Below are 18115 nucleotides of genomic sequence, written 5' to 3' on the forward strand. Positions count from 1 at the left end.
TTGTCTTATCACTACACTCCCTGACAAAGAGTCCTACATCTCCTTATAGGCCCCCTATAGGTACTGGAAGGGTCTCTAAGGTCTCCTCGAGACTTCTCTTCTCCAGACTGAACAACATCAACTCTCTCAGCCTGTCTTCATAACAGAGGTGTTCCAGCCCCCTCTGGTCATCTCTGTGACCGCCTCTGGACTTGCTCCAACAGGTCCATGTCCTTCTTATGCTGGGTGCTCCAGAGAGAATATGTAGCAGGTGGTAACTTATTACAATTTCCCACCACCTAGTAAGCAGGAACTCTGCTTTCAACAGAAGCATAAAACATCCTATTCCACTCCAATTTGAGATTTTATCCTCATCTCAATGATATTAATTGACAACAAGCATCAACGGTTCATCAAACTTTCTCCACCACCCTTCTCATCTCAGTGCTGTAAAACAAGGCTCCTGTATCCAACAGAGTCTGATGCCAGCAGATGGCACTCCGAAGTGTGCAGCATCCACAGCTTCCTTCAGGCTATCCCCAGCAACTGCTGGAAAAGGCTTTTTTTGGTGCCTGGCTCTTCAGTAGTGCTTTAAATCATGCTTGAATACAGGGGTCAACAAAGTAGCTCACACAATAGGGCCATCAAATGTCCCAGTCCTTAGCCTCCAGAAGAGGTCAGTATGTCCTGCTGCACACAAAAGCCACATTCCTACTCCCTTTCCTTAAATCACCTAACCAATTAACAACTGCTGGGCACAGAAAGGGAGAAAACACCTTCCTCACTCACCAGAAATCAGTTGTGTTTGCAAGCAGATGCTTCGATTACTTATTTTTGCTTGCTGGGTTTTGTTTTTTTTAAAGCAATCATCTGTGTTTCTCAGCATGCCACGACTAAGGTCTTAATGCAAATGTAATCCCATACAGAAAAAATAGGGAAAGTAAGGGGAAAGGGAAGTGGAAATAGATCTTAAAGCAAGGAACTCCGCAGATCAAGAGATTCTGTTGTATCAAGTGTAATATTGAGTTAAGGTTCTAGGAACCATCTCAATCATTTTATTTCACTCAGGAGCTTACAGGCTAAGCGAAGGTAGAAAATAAAAAATTGAAGCTTTTCATTTTATCCAAGTGGGGTATGCAAACCACAACTTGCAACAGATCCAGATTCCACGAATTGGAAGCAGGATCTTCAGCTTTCCCCTATAGAAATCTTGGTACATGGAAATAAGCCTTTTTTTGACCTATTTCCAGCCAGTTTCTCCGTGCAGAAGTATAACCTGTATAGGCTTTCCCATGCTTTGATCTCCATGCCAAGGAGAACCTTGGGAACCTTCTTGTCTGTGGTGTGAGATTTGCTTTGGGAAGTTGCACAAACAGGGGCAGAATGTTGGCTTTCCTTCACTCAGTCCCCCTTGGCAGTGCTGCCCTGACCGCAGTGCAACTGGCTGTTTTCACAAGGTCCTGATTCATCACATGAAAATAAATAAATAAATAAATAAATAGCATAGGAACTTGTTTTTCTTTTATCATGGGAAATAGTGCATTTGTGTAAAATATATGAATGATCCATGTATCCATGTGGGAAAATGACCCATGAGGGAAAAACATTCCTTGCTCTACCATTCCCAGCTCCTTTGCAGCATCTGGAGAAGGTAAGTACTCAAGTTGAGCACAGAGAGTCAAGGGATGAGATTGAGGCATTATCTGATGCAGGGAGACAGGTAAAAGTCCTTTGGCACCAAACCCATTTGACTCCAGGCTCACTGGAGTGGCCAACTGCCTAAAGCTCATCCCAGTGTACTGCATGGTAACCCAGCTTTAATTAAAGCAGGATTAATGAAGGGAACACTGCAAAGCGCTACTGTGCTTTACTGCAGGGGAAACAGTAAGATGCGCTCTTGTCATCTTGCTGCTGAAATGACAAATTGCCCATTTGAATGCCAGCAAGAGGAGAACACCCATGATAGCTTGGGAACATCACTCCCCTCGGGATTTCTCCACAGTTTACAGGCATGAAAAGGCACACGGGCAATGCTAAGCAGGTACCAGCCATGCAATGTTGATTTGCTCCTGACAGTAGCAGTGATGAGCAACACTCATGGCTCAGTCTTTTCATTCATAGAAATCATAGAATATCTCAAGTTGGAGGGTCCCATAAGGATCATCGCATCCAACTCCCATTTCATTCCATCTATGGGAACATGTCCTTGGAATTTTAGGCTTATGTTGTGATCCATCACCTTATTTCAGATTTGAGTCAATCAGACATAGCTGAAGAAGTCTCTTAAACTTAAGGGAATTATTTGCTAGACAGGTGCCTTCTCAAATTGAGAAGTTTGAGAGAGTTATAAGGGAGAACTACCGTCCATATTTAGGCGAACACACATTTATTTTATTTATCACCCAGACTATTGCTATCAGCTAAAAAATAGCTATTTGAAACATCATCTGCAGCACATGCCTTATCTTACAGATCCCAGTGTACTATATATAAATTACCTTTCTGATATATGTCCAGCTTTATGGTTTAACTCCAAAGGTGTATGAGCATCCTGGGTTATCATTAAAAGTGAAGATGAAACTTCATAAGAAACCAAAACGTGAGTGGAAGTTTAATTTGGCAAAATAACAGAAATTTGGATTACAGTTTTCAGCTGGGCACTAGAACCAAGTAAGAGAACAAACAATAAAAAATGATAAGCCCGGTCTTATGCTTCCTTGTGTTTGCAGCAAATCAGGAATATTTAGGATCAATTGAAAGAGTCTGAGACAGCAAGTCTGTCTTACTATGCCATGTCATTCTGGGGGATGGTATGTGCAATAGCTGGAGCATTCCATGGCATTTCACGGATGATATACAGTATAGGGGGGGCAACTGCACTGACATCTTCATAGGAGTGAAAGGGGTTAAATATCTTTGAAATATATGGTGACTATAACATTGGTTATTGAGACCCTGAAAACAAATCAGATGGAGCCCTAGAAAGCTCAATAATTATTACTTTTGTCTTCACCCTGGTGAAGCAAGGGTTAACCTATTTCCACATACATTTTTTTCATGGGAAAATACCATTGCCGTTCACATTTAATCATGTGATAAATGCAGCCATCAGAGTGGGTTTAGAAGAATACAATTTCCTTCCTTTCAATAATCCATCTCCACAGGGGGGCTTAAATGTATTAAATAACACTGCATTGACTTTGGAGCAAGGTGACACACTCGGTAAGGTTTCACATTTGTTTCTTCAGTTACTGCGTGATCTTTGCCAGGGCAAGAGTCAATTTAGACTCTTGCAATGCAATTTCTGCCGGGTGGGACTGAGGAGGGGAGGTGGATGAGGTCGTACGATCATCCCCATCCCGCCAGCAGGAACCACTTCTACTCGCAGTGGGCAAAACCACCCACTTACTACATCATCGGGGTCCTGCACAGGAAAAAATAAAAGGAATATAAAGGGGACAAAAGCCACTGATGTAGACTGAACAAAATTCAAGCTTGCAGACTGAAGCAGAGGTTTGTTTTTTTATAATTATACTACTGCCATTGTGGCCACACACATGTCCTACAGACCCAGGCAAAGTTTCATCAGCTCTGGGATCTTCATCTGCATTTGCTCTCCTCTTACGTTGCTGTCAGCACAGATCTGACAGGGCTGCCAAAGGTGACCCTCACTGCCCAGCAAAGCTGTGTGCAAGGACGAAGCTCTCCCACCAAGGTGAGTATCCATCCAACCAGCCATACCTGTCACTTTTCTACTTCTACTCTTCTACTTCTACTCTTCTACTTCTACTTCTTTTTAGATTTAGATTTACATAGATGTAGACGTAAATGTAGATGTAGAGGTGTATACTTATAGCTACGGATACATAGATCCCCGTCAGCAGTGTTGACCGGCACCATGCAGCAATGCGCTGCCCACACTCACTGTGCAAAAACTATTTGAAACATCATCTGCAGTACATGCCTGATCTTACAGATCCTGGTGCACTTTATAAAGAACGATATATAAAGTACCTCTCCGACTCATGTGAGAAAACAGGATCCAGCACTCTTTGAGGCCATGGCCAGATCTAACGCAACAGGTGAGGAAGACTTTCACCATCTTTACAGGCACAGCGATCGCCTCCATGAATGACTCTGATTTGGCATAAAGACACGAATATTTGCAATATCCTTTAAATTTAGCAGCTGGGAGGAGAAAGGAGCACTGCAACTACACAGGAAGTTATCACAAGCAATGGGGGGAAATATTTGCAGAGCTGTCACTGGCTATGGAGGAATAATAACATGGGTACCAGTTGAGTTGTTATCTATGCGAGCCTCTGGGCATAATATGGATTTGCTCTCCGCCAAAGCCCTCTCTCCTATTAACAAGGCACATTCATGCCAGTGTTTCCTCCCATGACCTCAGACCGCCTCCATGCAACCCCAACATCACCATTTCCCACGTCCAGCTCTCCCAGCGGGAGGGCTTTTGCCAGTGTGGGGTGAGGGAAACTGGCCCCAGGATTTGGGAACATAAAAGCAAGTGCTCACAGAGCTGGGCGGTGAGGCTGGCTCATTCCCGACAAAACAGCCCTTCGGTTTGCAAGACGGCTCCAGCGATGACTCAGAGCTGGGGTAGAGGAGAGCGGCATCCGCACGGTGTGTGAAGCCAGTGAGCTGCTGTGGAGGAGGCTTCGTACAAAAGAAACCCTTCCCCCGCCTTCATCCTCTGCCCACATAAAAACCGCTGTCCTTTCTCACTCGAACAAAAGGCAAAAAGGAAAAAAAAAAGAAAAAAAACACAAAGAAAGAAACAAACAAACAGATGAAAAAAAAACCCAACCAACCAGAAAACTTAGGTAATGAATACAAAATCCTTTCCTCGGGTGATATAGGCAAGCTGTAGTTTTGAGCTACATCAGCAGACATGGGCAAACAAAGCAGGCTTAGCACATGATGGATGTTTGATAGGGGATTGCTAAGGAAAATCCATGCTGCTGAAGTTGTTTGGGCAATTTAGGAAACGTCCTGTTTCCCCCAAACCTGGTTATACAAATAGGTCTTTATATAGATTTGGTCTTTTCTTGTTTTTCTCCTTTTGTAGAATCAGGGGCTATATGTTACTGGAAGCTCACATCTTTAGTATCTGCAAATTACTTTCTTTACAGATATAGTAGGATTTGGAGGGTTTCCTTACATGTTCTTCTACGCAATACTGATGTCCTGAGCACTCCCGTTGCCCTACAAAACCTGTGCACAGCCACAAGCTGCACGAGGAATACTGGCATTTTAAATATAGAATAAATATGGAATAAGGGGCTGCAGTGCAGGGTTTATTGCTCTTAAGGGTGCAGGATTCTTCATTTCAACTCTTATAGTTGCAAAGTACCGCATCCCTGAAATATCAGAGATGGAACTTAATGGTTAGTTAGTGAAGTACGGCATCTATAAAACCCACTGGCATTTTATTTTGCAATCATAGGCATGTTGAGTAGAAAAGCAGACCCATTGGAAGCAGTGGAAGGGCAGTACTTTGGGCCATTCAGAATAGCTTCCATCTCCCTTGGGAATATAGGGAGCAAACAAAGAAAATCAGGTATGAATCTGTTTCCATCCACTCATTAAATCCCTGTATCAGAATCGATTTCCCTGCCCCAAAACAGGCAAGGGAAAAAAAGAAAAAAAAGTCTTAAGAAAATTACTTTAATGACTGCCTTAAATAAAACCCACAAAACAAAAAAACCCTGACACTTAAATAAATGCTCCATATTGACAGTTCTAGGAACAGAGGAGTGGGTTGATTAGAATATGGCTTTTAATGGATGCATGGCCATTTAAAACAAAGTTGCCGTTACTGAAATAACACTTCTTACAGAAGTAGCTGCATACCAAATGACCTTGAAAAGACACAGCAATTACTACCACACATGCAAGATATATTATCGCCAAAGCTAAGGCTTGATTTCCTGAGATATACCAGCCAGACTGGAACATTAGGAACTGGGATGAGTTCGAAGATAAGATGTTAGAGTCAATAAGATAAATACGTAAATAAAAAGCTCCATTTGTCGGGGCAAAAGCCGTTATTTTGATTGCGATAAATTAAGTTTTGCATTTAAGAAAAATACACACCACAACCTCTCCCAAACGTTGAAGCCAGTTTCAAATTGAGCTTTGGAATTCCAGCACAAAGAACACCTATTGCGTTAAAAACCCATCGTTAATTATTGTTCAAAACAGCCTGTTGGCAATTGCTTCGTCTGTGAGATCCTCAGGGTGGCACAATCTAATAGCTGTGCTTATACAGCATCTACCATGATAACGACCCTGTAAAAAATAGAAGCCCAAATAACTAGAGTCATTAGACACACACACATATATGCAGTTTATGCAGATATTATTGCCATGAAATTATTCTCCCATAAACACAAGGATTGGATCTTGCTGCCCCAAAATGAGAATTTCACTCTAATCACATAAAAAGAACAACTTCATAAACACAGGAAGAAAGAGCGAAATGATGCTTCCTGTGAGAAGGAAGTCCATTTGAAGCACGAGTAAATTGATGCGGTCAGGAGAAAGAAGCTTGTATATGCAAATAGATGTTTATTACCCATTTTTGTGCTCCTAAGGAGCATAATTTACCGACCTTTGAGAGAAGGGTCAAGTAGGCTTACGGAATAAGAAACAAAGGCATCTCTTTTGCCAATTGCCATGTTCCAGAGCTGTAATTATCCTTCCCCCTCCCCATGAGCAGCAGGAAATGAAGAAGGGTGCCATTACACTATATCAATTACTGTAATTTTAATTTCTAAAAAATGCCAGGGAAGTTTCCTCTAAAAAAAAAAAAAAAAAAATCTGTTCAGATTTTTGGTGTGGTTTCAGTTTAAAACTCATTCCTCAGCTAAAACAGAGCTGTGCTTCCCCTTCTCCCAACCCTTTTGGGGAATGACCCACAAAGTCTACATGATGAGGAAGCCCACTTTCCACTTCATTAGTTGAGAGCATTGACGGCTAAGCATGGTCAATGAGGATCCAGGAAAGATGGAGGTGGCCTGAAGACATGTCACAGTTGCGATAAGGATGCAGAATCTGGGATGTCCCTGCTAGGCACTGCCAGGGATGGATCCTTTGAAGTCCTCAACTTTTCAGCCTAGTCTACTATTGGGTTTAATATGACTCACACTTATTCAATCACAGGCACAATAATATATTATTTTTTCTATGGGAAGTAGATGCACAATAATTAAAAAGAATTAAAAAGAAGGATTCTTTTCATCTCCTGTGCTCAGAGGGATTATGGGCTATTTTGTGGGTTTTCTGCAGGCTATCATTTTTTATTTCAATATTATGGATAATCTATTCTGTGATATTAGAACACATTTTATTATACCCAGCTGTTGCACCGTGGGATGGACTTAGCCCAAGAGGACAGGTCTACTCAGTTGTCCAGCCTCTCCTACCACTGACCACACTGTCCCAGGCTCTCCATCACTGCTATGGGGAACACGTGAAATATTCCCTCTCCTACAGCAGACTCTCTGCCTGGAAGGAGGAACAGTTGCTTTGCACCAAGGTGTGTCTGTGCAGGGTGAGAAGGTGAGATTTAAGGGATGTCTGCCCTATACGTAAGCAGGAACCAGAAGTGACCATATCACCAAATACATTCCCGTCTTCGCTGTGTGCTGCAACAGCATTTCTCATAAGTGGAAAGCTGCTTTCCAGGATTCCCCTGAGCACTCCCTTAATGAGACTTCCGAGGTCTGATTTTGGCCACTGGATGAATATTTAAAATTGCTTTCACAGATCCAGAGGAAAGGGTTTATTTTAAATAGTTGCCTCAACTCACTTTCAACAGCGACCATTTAGCGTAATAAAAATTTGTGTCTTTCAATATATGCGGTAACACACCGATAGAACTACATCGATTTGTCTACACACAAATACCTTCCTACAAACACATATTTGATTAAGAATTTATATAACTTCAGGCTTCAAGGAATTTTGGATCAATGCCTTTGGTTTGCTTTTATAAATAAACTCAATTAAACAGTACTTACAGCAAACCACGATAGGCAGGAGAATAATTTTCCCAAAGCTTCACTTTCCAATTTTTACCTGTTATGTGGGTCCAGGGAATCAATTACTCCCTAAAGGGAACTTATTAGGGTTTGTGTTACCAAATATCTTACCTTTCCTACCCATCAATGGAAGAGAAGAACTACAGGGACACACCTATAGAAAAACTAGCATTCTTCAAACCTCTTAAAATTTTCTGTAATAAATTAAAGCATAAATAAACTAAAACAAAGCCCTGTAGGCAAGCAGCAGCTGAATCAAGACTGGATATGCACCAAGTCGAGACGTTCACCACGCAGTCTCACAAGACCCATAAATCAGGTCCCCTGAACATATGTAGTATTTTGCATTACTGTATAGAGTGTTAAATTTAATACCTTAATATATGCACATAGTGGTCAGGTTATGGTTGTTTGCATGTCCTGACGAATCTGCAGCTGGAAAAATAAGTAAAACACAATTGCACCACTGCAAGTTTTATACATTTAATTTCTGCCTTTTTATAGTTGAAGGAGGAAGAAAAAAAGACACATGTGACGCTGCAAATATATAGGAAAGCTGAAACAGATGTGAATTAACTTTCTTCCTTTTCAGGCAGTTTGGAAACCTCATGTGTCACCAGCCCAAGCAAGTCTCACTGCATGAAAAGTATGTGCTCTTGGGTGTGATCAAGCCTATTTCTGAGTCAGAAGCATCTCACCAAGGACATTCTAGAACCCCCATCTTTCTCATAATGCACCAAAGCCAACCTCCAGTATTCACTTGCAAGTGACAGCTACAAGGAGAAACAATCTGCAGCACATCCAGTTTAACACAATTTCTACTGATGCTGTCTGACTCACACCAAATTATTACTGCTACAGCCTCCTAATGGTTGGATTCTTACCCTTTTAAAGGCAAAGGGGTTTGTCTCTGTCCCGTTCTTCATCCAGTTTCCCTTTACCTCCAACACTTCCCTTCAAGATTTGAGTACTTTTATCTGATATCTTGGTTTTTTCCCCCTATTAAAACTCAGCTCCTTTCCAAAAAGGTTGTTTTTGGAGTCAACAACCATTTTCATTATACCAAAACCATTGATTGCATACAGGCTTCCTCCAGGTGCAGGGATGCACAACAACTGTGCAACAATTATCCCTCTTCATCCTATTAACGCTGGTTAATGGACAGCGGTGTCCCACATCATATGGAACAGCCATGGCCATGCAACCATGTAGTAGTCTACCCAAGACCAGAGCTGTTCCCACCTCTGCAACCTACTCCACCAACAGTAATCTAACAAAGTTGGCTAAATGCACAAGAAATGGTGTAATATAGGCGGCATGAAAACAAATCACAGCTAATTTGCAGAAAAGAAACACCCTTATCTCCGAGCTCAATCATCAAAACCGATAAATGTTTGATGACCAGTGGATTTGACCTCCATTAAAGAATATGCAATTTGTGACCATGCACAATACCCTTGTCCAATACAGATCACCTGGACCAAAAAAAAAAAAAGCTATAATATATATATAAACACATAACTGAAAAGCAACATCTGTGGACAACCACTCCAAAGATGTCAGTGGGAACTCTCAGTAAGGGTAAAGGAATACATTAGCCTTTCAGCACACAAAGGTCTTAGTCTCATTGGCTTTGCCACCTAAAACCAATTAAGCAACAAAAAGGTCTGGTTCAGAATTGTATTTGCCAGAAACCTATCTAATATCGAAACTCTGGTGCATTGACTTACCCTAATGGTAGGGTATTTGGTGGAATCATACCACCCTTCTTTACCAAGAAACATTAATATTACAAAGAACACCTATTTCTTATATACACATTAAAGAGGATATAGAAAACCGTGTGGCATAACAACAAGGTAGAGAATGAAGTTTCATTAGGAAAGTAGAAAATCTGCCGATTTCCCCTTAAAAGAAAAGACAGGAGTAGCAAGAGTATCAGAAATAATCACTGAAATTAGGCATAGAGTTCTGCTTTTTGGTGTTAGACGCAAATACCTGAAAGCTTTTGAGTGTGTAGGACTTTAAAGGCCAACCTAATCTCTGCTGGGCTCATGCTACAGCTCACTGATCTCCTGGCATCAAACCTCTCATTGAAATATGTGGAGATTTCTTAAACACACACATGCATCTCACATATATAGTATTTTGCATTACTATTTGTGAAAGACTACACACATATGCATACATATACATATATATGCCCTTACTTATCTTTACGCTCTTGATCATGTTACTTGAGTGCACAGGTACACATACATTTAATTATACTTTATATACACACACACATGCATGTACATATAGAACTAAATATAAGCACAAAACTATAATCTATATACTCTGATTACATACAGTATTTATTCATTTACAGGGTTCCTAATATGGGTAAAAAGAGGGGAAAAAAGGCTCTATTTGCATAGGCATATAATATTTAACCACAGTTAGAAGGCAGAATACATGATTCCTCTTAAAAATGAGGACAGAGATTTGATAAAAAGCCCTCTTACTTCCTTCTACGGAATTGCACTTGGAGTGTGATTTCACTGAGCCTAAAAGCCCAGCTGCCAGAGAAGGGGGTATAGGATCATTCTTTGATATATTTCAGAGTCGCCAAAACTCCCATCAAGAAAGGAAAAACAGCCCTGTGAGAATGGGAAAGCCGAGAATAATTGAACAGGCCTTTCATACGTCTTTTTTCTTGGGTCCTGTATCTTCCCTTTCCTAAGATGTCACACATGTCTGTTTGAAAACCACCTCGCTGGCTTCAACATAGGTAGTGATGGAGTGCCACGCTCTTCAGCATCATTGATGGAGGTAGAAAACAGCCCTTTTTTACCAATGTACTTACTATTAAACACAGAGACATGTGAACTTACCTGTTTGGTATTTCTCTGCCCATTAGGAAGCAAAGCTTTGGATTTCTCTGCTATTTTCTGCAAAAAATGGGGAAAAAATGTAAAATGGCCAAGAAAACAGAATCCAAATATTTAAGGAAGGAATCATATGAAGCTATTTATCTGCTTTTTAAAGAAAAGGACATAGAAAAAAAAAAAAGTCTTATTATTTAGAAAAAAAAGGAGTAGAACTGCATTGAAAAGTTTGGTCTTTCAGGAATTAAAAGTCTTCAAAGCTTCCAGAATGACAAGGTTATCAAAACTGAAACATGCATTTAAGAAATGACAGCTAGGACGTGGATAAGTAGCAATTTACCACTCAGATTGGTTTCCTGACGCAACCGGGCATTCACAAACGGCAGTGGCTAATTTTGGCACTTGTGAATTGATGACAGGTTTTTAAAAAACTAAAACTCTACATGTACAGTTCAGATGGATTGTATTCATGAACATTGAAAAAAAAAAAAAAAGGCATAAAAAAGGTGTGTGCACATGGGGGTGGAGGTCTTTACCTGAATCTTTCCAATTTCTCATTTAATGGGATGAAGTCATTTTATTTAAGAACCCCACACTTAGCTTTTTGAATAGGGCAGAGAAGGAATTAAAAATGCGAGATAGCGCTAGAGACAATGCAATGCTATTACATAATATACATGCTGTTGAAGTGCAATTTTATGTACTCTTATTTATTTATTTATTTATAAACCATAGTTGGCAAGTGCTGTGAAGTCAATCCATACAGGGCTTTTCTAATAGAGATACATTCTTAAGTGCATGTTGACAGCCAAATTTCATTACACTTGTATAATTAGCAATATATTCTTCCCATATGTTGCAGATGTGGGTCAAACTCACTAAAGTAGTATAAGAAAGCAACCAGAGTTCATCCAGGTTGCATTTGCATAGGATTCAATTAATCCAGATATATATTCAAACATGTTACTTCAGGGGAGAGAAGCAGTTTCAGCATGGTAAATTTAAATCATTACTACAGTGTTTAAAAGCAAAGCAAATCTGCTCATCAGTAGAGCCTCCCCAGGGTAAAGTGGGAAAGCAGGAAGCAAATTAAAGAGCTGGAGTTCAGGTTTTGTTTGTTTTATTAAACAGTTTGATCTTGGTGACAGCTCCAAACCACAAGATGTTTTCGGAAAGCCATCTAGCGCAGCAGAGCCATAAGGTGGGTTAACATTTAAATTAGCAATGCTGCTCGCATATTTTCTGTAAGTAGAGAAGGTGAAAGGGGCATTGTGCAATCACTTCTCCTTCTCCCTTGAAAGTGGAGACACACCAAAATAATGTCATGGCTAAGCCAGGGGTAGCACTGAAGGTCCACCAGATACACAACTTGCAAAACCACATTTTTTCCTTTTCCTTTTTTGCTGAATTGTTCTGCAGTCGCATGCTTGTGCATATTCCAATGTAATGATACCCTGATTGACTGATAAAGATAAGAGGGAGGAAACTACATGTGAGCAGCTCTATGGAGAAGCTCCACACTCCTGGGAGCCATACTCGCTCCCACGTAACACGTTCCCAAACTCACAATGGAAGCAAGAGAGACTCTCACCTTCTGCACAGCTCCATATCTCTGGATGGCATCTGACAGCTGGTTCTTCAGCCTGTCCAGCTGAAGTCGCTCTTGCTGTTTTAGAAAAACAGAAGCCTAGTTAGCAGGTCTGTAGAGATAAATCAAGTAGTAGACTCTGTCTGTGACCACAGGAAACAGTCCTAGTGGGAGACACCAAGTAAACAAAGTAGGCACAAATAGTATTCTAAAAATTCAATGCTTGGATGCTACCAGGTTTTATTTTAGGAAGGGTGCACAAGATGCTTTGATCTTTCAGGCCAAAGCAATTAATAAAATGTCACCTTGGATATTCAAGATAGCAATCAATTCATGACTATTGTGTAGTCCTCTATGTGAGCCAGACACCTTAGTGGCAAGGATATATAGCGGGACATTTTGCTGTCCTGCTTACTGCATGAGGGGGGTCTTACTCCAATACTAGTTCTTAAAGACTGTCAAATGCAAGAAAATATTATTGTCATCAAAAGAACAGAGTGGTTGTAGCATGGCATCCTGCTTCTACTTACAAAAATCCAGCCTCAGATTACCTGCTGGACATGACAACCCAAGAGATCCTCGTATAAAAAAGTCCTTTATTTCGATGATACCCCATGATGGAGTTCATCACCTTACTTGATGGCAATGGGTGATTGACCAGACACGAGAGGTAGATTTAGATTAGATATTAGGAAGAATTTTTTCACTCTGAGGGTTCTGAGGTACTGGAACAGGTTGCCCGGAGAAGCTGTGACTGCCCCATCCCTGGAGGTGTCCAAGGCCAGGCTGGATGGGGCTTGGAGCAGCCTGGTCTGGTGGGAGGTGTCCCTGCCCATGGCAGGGGGGGTGGAACTAGATAATCTTTAAGGTCCTTTCCAACCTAAACCATCCTATGATTCTATGATACTATGATCAGCCACAATAACATTCCTTTTGCCTGGCCTAGGGCCTTACTGTCAGAAATCAACTTATCTGCATGTTTTCCAAAACACATACCCAAATGTCACCACCTTTCTGTTTGGAGCTTGCCCCAGCAAGATACTGATCTATGTGTTAAAGAAAAGTGTCCTCAGAAGGAAGACCCCTGTCTAGCCTAGATATAACTATCCAACATGCTGCAAAATCACTGCTCTCGGATGCAGTGACCAAACCCCAATAGCAAACTGTGTCAGGTTAATCCCTAGGAAATGGAAATTCTGGAACTATTCTACCCCCTGGATTTCAAACTTCAGGTGTGCAGGCGTTCATGTGTCCAGGCTTTACAGAGGGGAACGATCTGCGAAGAAGTGAGGCATCACCTTAAAACCCAAGGAAATAAACAAAACCCAATCTACACTAAAGCTACTAAGCAGAAATGTTCACTTTACAGCAATTTCAGCTGTTTCAGACAACTGCTTAAGAATACAAAAGTAAATTTTATAAAGGATGGGATAAACATCTTTAATTTTTAATGGTTATATTTTCATACAAAGATTTAAAAGCATTTTGCAAACAGGGCAAGTATCATTATTCCCATTCTGCAGATAAAGCTCTATAAACCTTATGTTTGTTACACACGCAAAACAAGATAGGATTGCCACCCTGGAGAGCTGATCTCATGGTCCAGCACTCATCCTACAAAAACCTGGAATTCCAGATAGGCCTCTCTATTTAAATCCTTTGAGGTTATTTTGGAAGGAAGCCCTAAAATAGCCATGTGCTATTTTACATCAGTCTCCTGCCTTGTATCACACTGATCCACTTACATCAGTATCTTTGCTCCCGAATTACTATCAATTTGCTCAGTGGGGCATCCTGACTCCAATAGCTCCAGCAGCACCTGGAGATTCAAGGGAAGTCAGAGAAACTCGCCCAGTGCACCTTGTCGGTGCTGCATTACTGCTGGAAAATGAGGAAGAAAGAAAAAAAATATATTTTCTTTTGTCCGCGTGTGCATGCAGAGCAATATACAGAATAATGGATCGGAAAGGACTGACGATAAAGCTCTAAATTAATGGAAGGCTTTTCATGCTGTGAGAAATTTTATGGGAGGAAGGTTTGCAATGCTACCCAGATCCCCAAGAGGGACTTACCGACCAGAAGCCAATACCCACCAGAACTATTTATTCTATATACAGGAGGAGGGCTACAGGCTTTATATCAAAATTTGTGGGTTTAATTATTTAAACTGCACACCGTTAGAAAAGAAGAGTTAAAAAAAATAAAATCTGTTAAATTAATTGACCAGGGAGCAGAGAAAGTTATTAAGTGATGCCAATAGAGAGCAGCAAGTTTATTCTTTATATTACCATAATTGTTTGTGTGTCTATTTCCTTCAGCCCTTAAATATTCTCCTTTTAACTTAGCAATTTTTCTCCCCATGACAGTAAAAACTATTCTGTTGAGAGGCCCCAGTGGACACTACATGGGCTCCAAGGGCAAATAATGACATTCTTCTGTGGCACTATAATTGGGTTTAACATGACCTTGCCTGATTTCCCTTTGGACCCAATTTATGTCACAAAAGGGAGATGGGAGATCAGCAGAAAACATCCCAGATCCCCATATCTCCAAGAAAGCATCTTCTGTTTCACCAAGCATTGAAGCAATTAAACTCAGAGTACGGATGAAAAAGAGAAAAAAAAAAAGGAGTCCTCGTAGTCCACCACTGATCAAAGCAACATGTTAACAAAGATCAAAGTACTAAGGTCGCTGTCTACACATGGAGAAGAGTCATTCCAGGCTGCCCTCCCCATCCTCTGGAGAAGATCATCACCCATTCATTTTTTTTAGGTGGGCTCAATTGCACATGGTCCTTGACTGGTCACAAAGGTCATCTGAGGTGAATCAGCTTTTAAATCCTTATCTCAGATGCCCATTCACTAGTGACATAAATCCAGGCTGTAAAACACACTTGGACAGACATGAGCTGTGTATTTAGAGCAGTGTTCATTTTAGGTGGAAGGATGGTGTGAACAGAGTTGAAGTAATACAGGACTTTGCAGAATGAGTGAGGGTAAAACACCAATTCAGGTAAGTTCCTGACCCAGAAACTATATGGATGCTGGAAGCAAAAACGTAACAGAAAACTGCTAGGCAGAGTCAAGTAGAAAAGAATTGTTCTTATTCTCATTTCAGTTGATGAATCACCTGTTATGTGGGTGAAACTTCTCCTCCACTCTTGCACCAGCTGGAGTTTGCCCCTCACAGTATGTTTCTGTTCTTACCCAAGATAAACACCACAAGTCAAAGTCAGCAGGAACGTAAGGTCTTTGTGGAAAGGTCAGAAACCTTCTGTTTGTCCAGTCCTTGCATTGGGGACCAGGGGATGGGGATCATCCCCCTGTGACAATGATGTTTGTATGAGTTGAACTTACCAATGACAGAAGACCAGACTGTTCGTACAACAGATCTGGTCGTTGTGGCGTAAATCATAATTCAAAGTCCCACTCTGATCTAGCCACAGCCTGTAATTATTTATCACCACTGCTGCCTTCGCATTAGCACACAGCCCTGAATGAATGTCATATGCAGACATGTTCCACTGCTTTGCCCTTTCCAGACATTTCAATGCTCTTCCAAACTCACCTGCCCCCAGTGCACACCCACTGCACAAATGAGTCTTTAACCAATGCCAAACTCACGTGGAGCCAGGTGGTTATTGTAGCACTTTCACCTAAACTGAGTGAGACCCCAAAACAGGTGTGAGCTATAGTCAAGTTGCCAAGTTCTTGATTTCCAGTTCCATGTGATCCAGTTTTGGGAGAAGAACTGGTTTCTGCATCTGTTTTCCCATTGGTAATTTATAAATACAAGCTACGCTTATTGTGTAACAGGAAAGGAATTTATAAAAAGACATGGAGCTCAACAGCTTTAAAGCACCCACTATCACTTCTTCCTCCCTCTGTAAGCCCCAGCATTCTCACCCAACAACATCTTGAATGACACGTACCCTGGATGAGCCTCTGACAACCTCAGACAGCTGCTTGATGGCTTTGGTGCTAGTCGTGATGGTTTTATTAGTCTCCTGCTGAGTTGCATGCCTGCAGAAGAGAAGAGACGATGGGAATTGCAATTGAAATTAATTGCATAATGAGACACTTACAGAACTTCTTCAAGCTGCAGAGCAATTGAGAAAACACAACACACAGGGCATGGAGACACAGTAGTACTACATAAGTCCAGGGCCTTGACCAGCAATGGCAGCGAGGAGGCTGTAGGAAATACTAGCAAGGAGCTGCCCAAAATGTTCCTCCTGTCATAAGCACAAAGACAACGCTGTGGACCTGCAAAGTCAATGGGGGGAGATAAGGTGAGAATAGCGGGTGGGCAGGTAACTGGGCCATCACAGATGGTTGGTATTGCAACTAAAATAGTCAAAAGAAGGTTTGTAGAGCAAAAAGAGATGAGACCGGGGAGTTACCTGACGGCTTGTCCAGGAAAATTATCGTATTCAGAAGGGAAATTTGAAAAGAAAGAAATTGAGCAGGGCGAATTTACTTACCATGATCATCTACCTGCTAATGACATAGTATCTCCGGGAAAGCACTGTGAATGTGAAGGTGCAGTGCTGCTTTATGAGCACTGAAACAGGCATGCAGGGAGCCAAACCAGTCTCCTCTCCAGGCATGATTTTCACTCTTCTTTATAACCCAAACTCTAGTACCATTATTTCTTGTAAGCACTGGTTGCTGGCCTCGCTCTTTGGGACCACACTAAGTAGGGAGAAGAGACATAAACACCGCCCAAAGGTATTTCTTAGCTCAATCCAGTAGTTCTCAAGCTTTACAAGGTCAACAGGGGATTTTCAGCCTCTAAGATTCCCCAGGGAGCACTTCACATCATTTTAGTCAGAAAGGGTGTTCTTCTGTAACGCTTCAGTCAAGAACTCTAGAAAGACTCAAAAAAGACCTGAAAAAAAATGATCTTTTTTCTACCTTAGAGGACACATTTGAGCCATGGATGTATTGAAGAGGCTTATTTTTCAGTGCTCTTTTTATCAGGGTGGGCGGAATGTGGACTGAATGGAAGTCCTTTGATTAAAAAATGTTCAGATGACAATTTATGGCCTGTCTGTCCTGAAGACCTATGGCCCGTCCTGGCGCTTCAGCTCCTTCCTGCTCTCTGTCAGCATCAATGGAGGCAAACTCTTTCAAGATTTATGTCAACTCTTTCTTTATGCTCCTCCTTTAATGAACAAGGCAACCCCCCAAACTATCTTTACCAAATGCAACCTTAACTATAAATAAATTGAGACAAGCACTCCACTGACTGTCATTCCCATCTGGTCAGGGTAAATGGACATAGGCACCACGAATTTGCAATATTCACCCCCATAACAAAGTTTTGCAGTCTTTATCCACTTAAGCAAGATCTGTGTGCAGACAGTTCGGGTGGGAAAGCTGTCTAGGATAAAACTAGACTTAAATTTATGCATTGCACCTACCAGCTGTACCAGTGAAAGCTGAGCGTACCATAAAGATAACATCTCTTAGCTGAAGAACAGTAATTCAGGTGTAGGTTAAGGGTTGAACAAGCACACACAAGGTATGGACTCCTTTGGCACCATACAGGAAAGAGAAATAATCTCACATGAAGACAAGACTGGATCTGATAACCAGTTATTCTGACTA

General features: G+C 41.2%; 1 protein-coding gene across 6 annotated transcripts in view; it reads right to left on the reverse strand.

Annotated features, from left to right (window-relative positions):
* Positions 1–18115, reverse strand: part of TSNARE1 (t-SNARE domain containing 1) — a 527930-nt gene that overhangs the window by 273518 nt on the left and 236297 nt on the right. For all 6 annotated transcript variants that reach the window (XM_063327627.1, XM_063327626.1, XM_063327622.1 and 3 more), the window contains 3 exons: positions 16435–16525; positions 12507–12581; positions 10922–10978 (listed from right to left, as the gene is read on the reverse strand). In XM_063327627.1, coding sequence (XP_063183697.1) covers positions 10922–10978; positions 12507–12581; positions 16435–16525 — 223 coding nt within the window. The remainder of the gene's footprint in view (positions 1–10921; positions 10979–12506; positions 12582–16434; positions 16526–18115) is intronic.

The sequence above is a fragment of the Chroicocephalus ridibundus genome, chromosome 2, assembly GCF_963924245.1.
Source record: "Chroicocephalus ridibundus chromosome 2, bChrRid1.1, whole genome shotgun sequence".
In the NCBI taxonomy this organism is placed as follows: domain Eukaryota; kingdom Metazoa; phylum Chordata; class Aves; order Charadriiformes; family Laridae; genus Chroicocephalus; species Chroicocephalus ridibundus.